General features: G+C 33.3%; 1 protein-coding gene across 2 annotated transcripts in view; it reads left to right on the forward strand.

The window, feature by feature from the left end:
- TTK (TTK protein kinase) overlaps positions 1–12789 on the forward strand; it is a 37539-nt gene extending 24750 nt beyond the window's left edge. For both annotated transcript variants that reach the window (XM_063097894.1, XM_063097896.1), the window contains exons 14-21: positions 2543–2700; positions 2795–2946; positions 4697–4821; positions 6222–6302; positions 10088–10264; positions 10630–10708; positions 11031–11128; positions 12706–12789. In XM_063097894.1, coding sequence (XP_062953964.1) covers positions 2543–2700; positions 2795–2946; positions 4697–4821; positions 6222–6302; positions 10088–10264; positions 10630–10708; positions 11031–11128; positions 12706–12789 — 954 coding nt within the window. The remainder of the gene's footprint in view (positions 1–2542; positions 2701–2794; positions 2947–4696; positions 4822–6221; positions 6303–10087; positions 10265–10629; positions 10709–11030; positions 11129–12705) is intronic.
- The last annotated feature ends 1036 nt before the right edge of the window (positions 12790–13825 follow it).

The following is a 13825-nucleotide window of genomic DNA, read 5'->3' on the forward strand; positions in this document are numbered from 1 at the left end:
TTTGCTCAGTGATGTTGGCCCCATTATCTAGAACAGAATAGGGACTGAATTCATTTGTTGAATGATGAACTGGCCCTCCTCAGCTATTTTGCTATTATAAGTTGTTAAGGATGAATACACAAAACAAAAGTTGTTGGGCTCATTTTAAGTTTCACTGTAATTTTCTAAGCCAGCTAACAATAACTAGTCTTGTTTAAGGCTCCCTTGTTGACTTACTAAAAATAAGGTATATACATTATTATATGTACCAAGTCTTCAGTAAGTATTGGTTTTTTTCGTTATACATTTCCTTTGTCCTTTCCTTTGCATCAGATTTCAGTCACAAGAATAAAGGAACAATACCACTGATTTTTATCAATCTATTTGGATTAGCTGATTTAATTGCTTTAATGGAAATTCTTTGCTTAGTATTTATCACTTATTAGTTATTTGGCTATATCTTAATAGTGTCAAGGTATTTATTTTGTGGCATGTTTTCAGAGGATGTACAGTAGTCTTAATGGTGTTTTAAACATTTTTTTTCTTGGAGTATAAAGAAGATATAAGCTACTTAAGTCAAGGGCCGAGTGTTAAAGCTGTGACTGGCCCATATTTTCTGAGTTCAGTTAAATTATCATTCATTGTAATTATTATGATGGAGTTAAAATAAATTGACACACCTCAGAGAAAAAAGGGTTACATACTTTATGAAACTAACACCATTTATGCTCTGCCTATTCCAGAGTTTAGGCAGGGATTAATTTATACTGTATTAGGAGCATCTAGAACAGTCATGGAGTTAATAAGAATGGTCAACACACTGGCCTATGTAGTTCTATTTTCATTAACTTCCTATGAAATTGACAAATCAATAACTCTGACACTATCTGTATGAATTGGAGTTAAAGCCTACCTAATCCAGGTCACAGGTTATTGCAAGAGTTTTACCAGAACAAGGACAATGGGGGAGTTAACAAACACATACATACAAAGGGTTAATTTAAAATTTTCATTTGCTCAAAAATTTTGAGATCTTATAATACAAATAGCTTTGATATCCTGCAAATCTTTTTTCTGATATATCTGATGACTTTAACATGCTTTAAAATGTCTGCTTTATCCTGTCCTGAATGTCTTTAATGATGGTAGCTAACATTTGCTGTACTTCAAGTGCACTGCAGAACGCTGCAGACATCAATCTCAGTCATCTTTCCAACCCTGTGTAGTAGGTACTACTAGCAGCATTTAATTTTTGAGAGATTAAGGAACTTGCCCAAGGTTAGATTGCTAATAAGGGTGGAGCTGGAGCTCAAACACAAATATTTCTTTGCCTTTCTATTGTATCCTATATCTATTTTGAGTATTCACTATAATCTTCAAGTTTTATTTTTACAATACAAAACTATTTCATTGCATAGATATACCACCTCATACCTTATTAAACAGGGCATACAAATAAGATATAACCATCAGATTCAGGGTCATCGGTGTCAGTAGTGCACCACACAACACAGATGCTCTCAATTCTCTGAGATTTTTGAGGCTGTTTACCTCATACAAAATGGTTTTATGATGCTATGTCTAAATGCCTTTCATCTCTTTCATTGTTATTTTCTCTGCCTCTTGCTGTCACTGTTTTATGTTCCATCCCCCCTGTGATTTGCTGTGTATCCAAGTAAAACTAGTAACACTTTGTTAGAGTTTTGTGATTAAAAGTTAAGGGCTGGCCCGTGGCTCACTTGGGAGAGCATGGTGCTGACAACAGCAAGTCAAGTGTTAAGATCCCCTTACCGGTCATCTTTTAAAAAAAAAAAAGTTAACTAAACTGTACCTGAGGGCCTTTTTAGTAGTGCAGTTTTAGCACAAGAACCTCATATGTACTTGGGCTCTTTTCTTCTTCCTCCTCAGTATCTGCTGGGTAGTCAAGGTTAAATTACTTTTTACTGGAATGTGTCAAGGGGATGAATGAAAATAATTTGTCTTGCATACACCAGCATTTTGTATTTGAATTCTTGACTCTTAGAAGCACCATCCTTGTTGCATGTTTGCTGCTGCTTTTTACAACTAAATGTACTGATAGCTTACAATTAGTACATGCTTTTTAACATTCTCTATCACATGAATGAAATTGTCAACTCCAGGCACAATGGAAAAAACACCATCTGTGAAATGAATTGTCTCTTTAATACAGCCCTTAGTTGTCCTTAACATTTTTTAATGTCCTTTCTTTGTTATTTCCCTGGTTAAGGCATCTAACAGAATATTATGAATGTATACAAAATTTAAATTACTTTTTTTGTATGCCAATATAGAAAGTTTTAGGTTTATATCTTTGATTTATTGAATGCCCATTGTCATAGGTGGTTGGGAATGGACTATTACTCTTGTATCATGATTATTTGTTTTTTTCTTTCTACAGTCAAAATAGGTAGAAACTTAATTGTTCATGTCAGTATTTCCTTCAGAATTTTCTCAACCTAAAGTTCTGCCTAACAAATTTAGAAGCATTGTGATAGTGTATAAATAACGCATTCTAAACTTTTCTGTTTGTTCTACCATATAGGTATTTCAGGTGTTGAATGAAAAGAAACAGATATATGCTATAAAATATGTGAACTTAGAAGAAGCAGATAGCCAAACTATTGATAGTTACCGGAACGAAATAGCTTATTTGAATAAACTGCAACAACATAGTGATAAGATCATCCGACTTTATGATTAGTAAGAATTTTTTTTAATTTAAAAAGAAATCTTTTTTCGCCCATATTTCTTCAGGTAAATACTCAGTAAATCTTTTGTTTGTTTTTAATTGCAGTGAAATCACAGACCACTACATCTACATGGTAATGGAGTGTGGAAATATTGATCTTAATAGTTGGCTTAAAAAGAAAAAATCTATCAATCCATGGGAGCGCAAGAGTTACTGGAAAAATATGTTGGAGGCAGTTCACACAATCCATCAACATGGTATTTTTAAATCTCTTTATACATGTAAAGTTAAAATGTATTAATAGTATTATCTTAGAGAAATATACCTATAATTTTAAGGTATTGGTTATTGATACCTTTAAGTAGATGAACTGAATAATTGGAAGTTTATTGAAAGATGAAGGAACAAAACCATTTCTTAAAATACTCTTAACCGAAAGGATATAGAACATGAACTTAAATTCCCACATCCATAATGCAAAATGTATGTTTCTCAGTATTAATCTAGTCCATAATCATTATCTCCAAATACTTGGATTATAGCAGATCTGAGACTCTGGGGTTCAGGCATCCTAAAGATATGAGATGTTTATTTCATTTATTCTCCTAATCACTTTGTATTGTGTGCCATGTGTAAGTTGGTTTTATTTTTTTACTGGTAGGCCTACCTTTGGGGTTGGTTTTTACTTATATTTGTCCTTTGGTTTGTTTTAGGTCTTAACCCTTTTTTTAAAAAAATAATCATTAACCTAGATCATTGTAATTTATCTCTTCATGTCTCTCTTCCTGTAAGTTAAAAGATAATTTACCAGTGATTAAGATCAGAGCTGTAGGGATGGAGGTGTTAGGATTGTTTTAGTCCCATTTCTCTTGCTTATAACAAAATACATGGAACTCACTGATTTATAAGAAAATGAAATTTATTGATTACAGTTTCAGAGGCTAGGAAGTCCAAAGTCCAGGGAACACATCTGGTGAAGGCTTTCTTTGGTGGTGACTTCAGTAACAGCAGGGTATCTATCATATTGAAAAATAGCAGAGCAGAGAGAGAGAACAGAGAGACAGACTCTTCTCTCTTCTTCTAAAGCCCTCAGAACCTTGCCTCTCTGACCTCCATTTTTAATCCATTCACTGTAGTATGGTCCTACAATCTAATCACCTCTTCAGGACTCCACCTTTCAATTTCCATAATAGGATTTCCCACCCTCTTTACAGTTACAGTGGGGGCCAATTTTTTTTTGTTTGTTTGTTTGTTGTTTTTAAGGTGACCGGTAAGGGGATCTTAACCCTTGACTTGGTGTTGTCAGCACCACGCTCTCCCAAGTGAGCTAACTGGCCATCCCTCAAGATGTTAACTCTAACACAATAGAGTTAAATTCCTTTTCACCTGTGAGATATTATTTTATTAAAGATATAAAGAGATCCGAACCCAAACCCATGGCCTTGGTGTTATCAGCACCACACTCTCCCAAGTGAGCCACAGGCCAGCCCTCAAGTTTCTAATACATAAAACTTGGGGACACAATTCAAGCTTCACTGAGTTTGCAGGGGGGGCACATAATTCAATCCACTACAGGATCATTAGGGTCTTGCCGTCTGACAGTATAATTTATGATGCTTGCTAATGGGCAGTGAATCACAGAGGTTAAGAGGATAGATTCTGAAGCCAGACTGCCTGGTTTTAACTCATGGCACTCTCATTTATGCCGTGTGATGTTGACCAAGTTACTTAAGCTCTCATTGTCATAGTTTTCTCACCTTGAAATGGGGATAATAGTAGTTATCTTCAGCATTATTGTGAGGATTAAATGAATCACTACAAGCAACAAACTTAGAACAGTGCCTGGCACATAGCAAGTGCTATGTTAAGTGTTTGTAAACTATATAAAAAATGAATGTTTAATTGGATTCACTAATTGAAGTCACAACATGACCTGTAGATTGTGAAGTGTTTTGTCATTAGAATGTTTTACACTGTCTACTCCTGTAATTGATTTTTATTTTAAAGGCATTGTTCACAGTGATCTGAAACCTGCTAACTTTCTAATAGTTGATGGAATGCTAAAGCTAATTGATTTTGGGATTGCAAACCAAATGCAACCGGATACAACAAGTATCGTTAAAGATTCTCAGGTGAGACTTTTAATGAATGGTTGGTTACCACCTAATAGAGTTAAATTCCTTTTCACCTGTGAGGTATTATTTTATTAATGGGTATAATAGTTTTACCTACTTCATTCTTCAAAAGATTTGAAGTCTTTTTATAACAAGATACTAATAACTGTAAAAAATCAAAACCATGATCAATATAGTTTAGGATAGAAAGTCAAGATCAGATAGAAATATACTTAGCAAATCTAAATGAGATGAAGAAGCAGTAATAACTGCCTTGGAAATCATGCTGGTCATGATCTAAAATTGACCTGAAAATTTGGCTCAGAATTTCCTGGTAGCAACCAAAGAGGGAATTGCAGTTACATGTTTTTCATTGTCCATGAGGTAAGATTATTTCTGTTCTTCTAGAGAAGTAAAGCTTTTCCTATCAGTTAAATTTGAAAAAAAAAAAATTTTTTAAGTGGGCCTTCATATTGAAAATGCCATAATAAATATTGTACTCAGCAGCATTTTTATAATAGCAAACTTAATCAAGTTGTCCCACTAAAAACTAAAGCAGTGACACCTCAGTATAACTAAAAGATAAACTTGCTTGGAACCAAGATGATGTGTTCCATGTAGTTAGATTTCTGGTGTGGGTCTGCCTTATTCCTAGGAGTAAAACTAGACTTTGTTAGGTGAAATACATGGATGGCATGCCCTTCAAATAATTCAATTTGACAATCATTTCTCTTTATATCAAAAGTATATTCAGATCCCTGTACCAGCCAGCTGCCAAACAAACAGACAAACAGAAGTATGGCTGAAGATTGAGTCGTAAATTGGCTTGCGGATATCTTCTATAGCAAGGCCCTAGAATATAGATATTCTGTGTCTGCAAGCATTGTATCTGTGCATTGTAAAGTTGGCATAATCCTACTGTAGAAACTTTTACATGATTTAGGTGCCCATCGCATCTCAATTTGGACATAGGCCCAAGGAGTGGTGGGAAACAAAGTGGGGTTTTTTTGTTTGTTTCTATATTGATTGGTTGGTTTGTTTAAAAAAAAAAAGTTGACTCTATTCTAGCATAGAAATGAATGATAATCAAGTCCCTCAAAGTTTATGGCCATTAATGGAATTTTAGCCTGGACAGTTTTTAAGACAGACATTACTAGTTGCCCATTATTATCACAGAAAAAGCATAGCTTCAGAAAGAAGTCTATTTTCTGATTATGAACCCAGTTCATTTTGCTGGAGTTGTGAATAAATGTGGTATGTATCTTAACATTGTTGGCAGTTATTTGAATTTTTCAAGTATATTACTGAAATCTGAAATTGTATACAAGTTTTCAAGAGTCTAGCATTCATGTTTTAAAAAATCTAAAGCAAAATGAAATATTTTCATTGATTGGTGTTTTCTTTGACTTGGCAAACAGGTTGGCACGGTTAATTATATGCCACCAGAAGCTATCAAAGATATGTCTTCCTCAAGAGAGAATGGGAAATCCAAGTCAAAGGTAGTGTACAGATGGTTTATATTCCATTCATCTGGAGTCAATAAGGAATGGACTATTCTGTGAATAAATTTACCAGATAACTGAAGGTTATTTCTTAAGTTCTAAAACTTTTTAGGCTGATACAGACACCTTGCCTTTTTAAGCAGATTCAATGGGGTTCAATTTCACCCTTCTTTATTGACTTCAGATTGTTCTTTAATATTGTGCATTTAATATGATCGTTCTTTGCTGTGTGCTCCTGCAAGAAATGCACCTGGTTTTTTTTTTTTTTTTTCTTTTAAAATTAAAGAAAAAAAATTAATAAATTAGGTCTGATTTGGACACCTTAAAATAACAGTGAATTTATGTCTTTTTTTGTTTCATCTCTGATTTTTTTTTTTTTTTTTTGTCGTTTTTTTGTGACCGGCACTCAGCCAGTGAGTGCACTGGTCATTCCTATATAGGATCCGAACCCGCGGCGGGAGCGTCGCCGCGCTCCCAGCGCAGCACTCTACCGAGTGCGCCACGGGCTCGGCCCCATCTCTGATTTTTAACGTTTTGTTTTTCACCATTTATTTATTTATGAATTCTACATTTCCAAGTATACTTGGAGTATGTAATTTTTCCTTGCCTGCCACTGGCTACTTTCCCACCTACTTTACTTCATCACCTCTGTGAGCTTTGTGTTAGTCCCCTTGGTGCCCCTTGTGAGGGCCCATTCTACCTGCCGTGATGCCCTGGGCTCCCAGGCTAATCCTTGTTTCGCTGCAGTGGTGTAACCAAGTGGATGCAAGCACACATTGTTGCTCCAGAGTCATAGATCTGTCTCTTCATTAATAACTGTCTTTGGACATAACTTGCCTAATTTCCTCTTCTGTAAATTAGGCTTATAAACAGTACCTATTTTAAAAGAAATTCAGAATTAAAGTGAGAAAGAAAATAAAGCATTTTTAATGTAAAGTACATTGTCTAGTTCAAAATTGTTGCTTGATAAATGTGCTTTTATTTACTTATGTTTTCCTTCCTAGAAAATTGTGGTTTTTCAATATTTTTTCAAATAACTGGCATAACATTTTGCCAAATATTCTCTTATAAAATTACTTTTATATCTGTTTAGCTTTAACTTTTCTTCTAAAACATAAATAATATTGTCTCCTTTTTCTTTTTCTTTATTAGCCTTGCCATGGTTTTGTTGATCTTGATTTCATCTATCAATTCTATTTTCATTTGTTTTCTAATTTCTGCTTTTATATTTGTTAATTTCTTCTTTGTATTATCTTTAGGTTTATGTTTTCCTACCTTCTTGATTTAAATAACTAATTTTATTGTTCTTGCTTGTAATTAAAAGCATCAACACTATGAAGTTTGCTCTGAGTTTTACTTTACCTGCTACTTACAGGTTTGACTATTGTTTCTTATTTTCATTAATTTCTAAAATTTGTAATTTCAGCTTAAAATCTTTTCTTTTTTTTTACTTTAAAATAAGATTTGTACCTAGAGTTCAGATTTGAATTGCACTTAGAATTCAGGTTTTTTTCAATTAGCAACTCAGTGATGTAATATGTAACGTGAATCTCGATTCATTTGAATCACCTGCGTTTCATAATGGCCTTAGTGATTCTGAATAGAAGACAGATTTTTATCACAACATGAATCCCTGCTATTGAAGAGCACAAAATACCTCCCTGGTTAACTCTCTTCTCAAATTGGTCCACCACACTTTTTGGTCAATTCCTGTTGGCTATTTGGGGCTGCTTCTGCTGTTGGGTCCATCAGGTGCCTTCATTGCTTCCCTCTGCTTTCTACTTCAGATGTGTCTACTATACAAGACTTGTTGCTTTTGGTAGTTTGTCCCCACCTACTTACTTTCTGGGGTTCATGGGTATATTTTTCATTTGGTTGTGTTGTCAATATTTTCCACATGTAGCTTTGCTGTTAGGCTGCTCTATTTTGTCTCTGGGGATTTGGAGAGATTGAAGAACTATGCTGTGATAGCCACTGCCATTTTTCTAGAATCTGATAATCCTTTTTAATACATCATTTATTTAGAAAAGGATTTAATTTCCATAAATTGGGGAAAGATGTTATTTTTATTAATTTTTGGTTTTCTTACTTTGTGTTCAGATAATGGAATCTGTTTTATCTATTGTATTGTCAAAGGGATATTAAAATCCCCCCATAAAGAATTTAATATGGCTTTTTCTTAATACTCATATAGTTACATTAAATATAGGTTCAGTGCATAGGTGTTCATAACTATTATATCTTCTTGGTTGGTTGTACCTTTTGTTACTATAAAATAGCTTTCTCTCTTCTGTTTAAAGCATTTTGCCTTGTTCTTTTTCTCTAATATTAACATTGCAGTTTCTGCTTTTTTTCTTTTTCTTTCTCCTTTGCATTTAGTTTTATGTTTATTTCTTTTCTCCCTCCCCTCCTCCCCACCACTGTCTGTGCCATTTGATTTTGATTTAGATTTATCCTTTGTGGAGAGCATTTAGTTATACTTTAACCATCCTCATTTATTATGTCCACTGCTATGTTTAGTCTTATTCATGTTCTTTTTAAAGTCAAAAGTGTAATTCATTATGTAACATTGAGCCCCAAATCTGAGAGGGCACTCACATAGTGTTTGCCTATTCCAAAGAACTCACCCATTGTCCCAATGGGTAGAGACACTGGTTTATTAGACTTAAAAGAGTTACTGATGGCCACTGGTTAGCTAGATATCCACACTGCCATGCAGTACGTACAACAGTTACATAGTGAACAGATCAAAGTAGGGGAGTAAATTATTTGCAGGCCTACATGCAGACCCTCACCCAGCTCACATAACTCAGAGCACACAGGAGATCTGGCTGAGTAGATAAGTTAATCTACTCACTACTCTCTGCCAGAGTGCTTTAGCACCAGCATGCTAATTCATTTACTTAGGTCCCTGCTTCCTCCAGTCTTTTGTCTTAAAGGGAATGTGTCTTTTCTTGGGTAACTACCTTGGATCAGGGGTAGTTTCCCAAGGGGGAGGGGGAACTCTGTTAAGCATGGAGAGGGGGAATAGGGCTATGTCCAGCATTTACCTTGCACATTATCATATTCCTTTGGTTATTTCTGATGAGCTTTTAATGAGATGAATTGAATAAAAAATAAATTTTTATTGAGTACTTACTATAATCAGAAATTATTCTGTATGATTACCATATTTGTGATTATATCACTTAATGCCCATGACAAAGTATTTTTATTATTTTTGTTTTAGAGGTGAGGAAACAGAGACACAGAATTACCAGCTAGTGATAAGACCAGGATACGAGCCCAGATCAGCCTGCTTCTATAGATTATGCTCTTGGATTTAGGGTTGCACAATTTAAACAGCCTTTTAAAAATGTATACATACTTTGAATTTATAAAAATTTATTATAATACAGTGATACTGGGGAAAACAAGTAAATTAAAATTTATAATTATGTTTCTTACTTTTGTATTTTCACAAGCTGACAAGAGTTTAATATTTTGTCTCAGTTGAGATATTTTAATTATGAGTTTGTTGAAAAATTTAAAGTGTAGCTCATCTCTTTTGGCAAAATAACCAAATGTAATGAAAACTAGAAAAAGATGTTTTGTTGTGTAAATATAATCTAGTTACTCACACATTCATTGAGATTTAATTATGATTTTAAATATCAGGGTATATATATGGGTGTGTACATAGACACAGTTTTTACCTAAGTATAATGTTCTTACATGTACACTTTATATTAATATTAATAGCAACTTCTTCTTCTCTCTTTTTTTTTTTTTTTTCTACTTAGATAAGCCCCAAAAGTGATGTTTGGTCTTTAGGATGCATTTTATACTATATGACTTATGGGAAAACACCATTTCAGCATATAATTAATCAGATTTCTAAATTACATGCCATAATTGACCCTAATCATGAAATTGAATTACCTGATATCCCAGAGAAAGACCTTCAAGATGTTTTAAAGGTAATATTAATTGTACATGGATATAGGGGGATAATATCTCAAATAATTTTATATAGTTAATTGCTTAAAAGAAATACCTGAAATGATTATAATTATGCAACTGGCTTAAATATAACTGGTCTAGTGACAGGAATTGCTGACTGGATTAGCTTTTAAGGCATGTTAAATTTACTTTGAAGTTTTTTAAAACATAAAAATACTTAAGGATTTTGCAAAAGTGTCTTGGAGGAAATAATCTTGTCATTATGTGTGTGGGGTGTCTAGAAAGTAACTTCTGTGATATGATGCAGCCTGGAAAAATAGTTTATCAGTATCATATAAGAAAACCTGCTTTGTTTTAAAAATGTTAATCTTTATTTTTATAGTGTTGTTTAATAAGGGACCCTAAACAGAGGATATCCATTCCTGAGCTCCTGGCACATCCATATGTTCAAATTCATCCAGGTACTACTACTTTCAAAATGTGTTTACTACGAGATTGCTAATATAAAAACCTATTAACTATAACAAAAAACATAATCTCAATTGGCTACTCTTCTCCAGTCTGCCTCTTCCCTTAAAGAAGTTCCTATTATGCCTAGTGGTAAAGTAAATAATATTGCTTTTCTTTACTTGCTGGCATTCATTTTTACTTATTCTCGATAAGCGGCTATGATCATAAAGTACAAGAATGGCAGTTATTGTGCTGATAAATAGAATGTATATGTAATGGACTTATGTTTTTCTTATTGGTACTAGTGTATTATTGGTTGTATTTATTTTATAGGTAACCAAGTGGCTAAGGGAACCACTGAAGAAATGAAATATGTTCTGGGACAACTTGTTGGTCTGAATTCTCCTAACTCCATTTTGAAAGTTGCTAAAGTAAGTATATCTGGTCTCTATCTACATTAATTTTAGCTTTTTTTCATAGGTTAGTGAGTTAGACACTTAAAGAACAGGTAAACCAAAGAAAAGTTGGCCCAATTATCAGGTCAATTATGAAGTATGTTTCTAAATTTAGATACTTAACATGTACTTTTATTCAAATATAGATTTATTTGATTTATGTTCTTACTGTGCATATAGCACAGTTCAGAATGGATTATCATACAAGGTTCATTTAAAAGATTGTGTCAGGTCTCAACTGGAATATATTTAATATAGGAATCTGTCTTATAACTCAGCACCATTCTTAACAGCTTTTGAATTCATTCTTTATAGTCAATTTTTAGATTAAACCTTAGAGAAATCACTGTATTTGTCACCTGTAATGGCTTCCGAGAAGCCGTACATAGCAATCATTACATTTCTCAAAGCACGTGTCTTGAGATTTTCAGCCTCCCAGTGCCTGTTTATAACCATGATTTTGGGGTCAGTCATCAAACACCTAGTCATTTCTAGAACCTTATAAATGCTTATTTACCCACTTTAGCTACCAAGTAGTTAATAATGGTATATTTCAGTTATTAACATTACTATAAAATTATGGGAGCAAGGCTGGCCAGTTAGCTCAGTTGGTTAGAGCTCAGTGTTACAACACCAAGGTCAAGGATTCAGATCCCCATACTGGCCGGCTGCCAAAAAATAAATAAATAATAAAAAGTAAAATAAAATTATGGATGCTTAAATTAACAACACTTTTAGCTCTCTGGGTCGGGGTAAAGTCAATCTAAATTGACAAGAATTTAGACACATTTCTGAAGGAATTTATTATACATTCACTGTTATATGTGCGTTCATACAATTATAAAAGAAATTTTTCCTTAAATTTTCTCAAGAGCTGATGGCTAAATCAATGGCTTTAGGAGTTAAAATTGGACAAAAGCTGTTTTGTAATTGCTCTGTATTTCATACTTACGTCTTTTAAATTTATACTAGCGTATTGTTCAGACCACCTCAAATTGAGGTGGATTAGTTACCTTTGTCACTGAGATTATATGTTCCTTGAGAACAAAGATCTCTCTCATCTTCATAAATTAGTTGTGGTTGAGCCTTAATTTTTTTTTTTAATACACTGAATTTAATATACCTATTTATACTTATTTTTACGTAACAATTTTTAATTTTTAAACTTCTCATTAGTTTAAATGTCATCTGAAAATGTATATTGTTTCCTAATGAATATATTTTACATATAAGAATTTATGTAAGACTAGCTTTATTTAAGAAAAAGTAAGGAGGATCAGGAAGGTCTTGAAGGTTCATATATATGTCTATTAATAGCCATGTTGTATTTCTCTTATAGAAACATTGAACCTGCGTCTCATGAAAGCTAATTCTTAAGGCCAAGCTAGATGTTTAAAATTCTTTGTTATGTAATAGTTTGTAAAATAATTTCCCAATTATAAGAATGAGAGAAATAAATTTATTATAGTAAGAATATGTCAAGTTACCTTTACTAATCTGATAACACATTGAGCTAAAAAAATTACAAAACAGATTTGTATTTTTACTTTCAGACTTTATACGAGCGCTATAGTAGTGGTGAAAGTCATGATTCTTCGTCTTCTGAGACTTTTGAAAAAAGATGGGGAAAGAAATGATTTGCAGCTACTTATAAATTGTCAAATAATACCTATAAAATATATTGGACTGTTATACTTTTGATTCTCTGTGGAAATCTACTCTTGAAGACATCTTCGCTCTGGAACATTATCAGCAAAAAAATATCCTCAGAAGAAAACTATAAAAATGACAAACACTAACGTCACTGTGTATATTAAATAGTAGAATTGTTTTCTCTGTTTTATGCTTTCCTGTAAATTTAATCTATCTGATAGCATTTCACACTTGGAGTAGTGGGTGAACAACTGAAATATATTCTGAAGAACTATGTAAATAAAGCTTTGCAACACAAAATGGCACTAAAATTTCAAAGTTGTGCAGTTTTCTTCAAGCAGATGTATTGTTGGCATGGCAGCAAAGTTCTTAATTAATAAAAATTGGATTAAAGGGAAGATGTGGGAGTAGACCTTAGTAAATGAACTTTGAAAAAAAAAATCCTGAAAGGTTTGAGTTCTGAAATAGATTTCCTAATTATTGATGACACTGGTATAGCCCATAGTTTTAGGGCTGCACTTGGCTCTTTCAGTTCTCCCTCTGTTTCCTCATAGTATCTATTGGTTTTGGTGTGTAGAATATTATGCTGGATTTTGTTGTGTAAGTTTTATATGTCATGCCCTTGTATGACTTGTTTGGTAATAAGTAATTATAAATGTGACCCAGGGTCTCTCTGCTGAATCTTATAGCTTAATTAAAGGTATCATCACACAGTATTCCTTTCCCAATTTTTTAAAAGTGTTTAATAGACTATTTTTTAGAGCAGTTTTAGGTTCACAGTGTAATTGAGCAGAAAGTAGAGAATTTCCATATATTCCCTGCCACCTTAATGAACAACCTCCCTCACTATCAGCATCCCCAACATCAACATCCCGTACCACAGTTGTACATTTGTTACAGTCTATGAACCTACATTGACACATCATTATCACTCAAAGTCCATAGTTTACATTAGGGTTTACTGGTGGTGTACATTCTATGAGTTTTGACAAATGTATGATGACATAGCTACCCTACCAT

This window comes from Cynocephalus volans, chromosome 5, assembly GCF_027409185.1.
Source record: "Cynocephalus volans isolate mCynVol1 chromosome 5, mCynVol1.pri, whole genome shotgun sequence".
Lineage (NCBI taxonomy): Eukaryota > Metazoa > Chordata > Mammalia > Dermoptera > Cynocephalidae > Cynocephalus > Cynocephalus volans.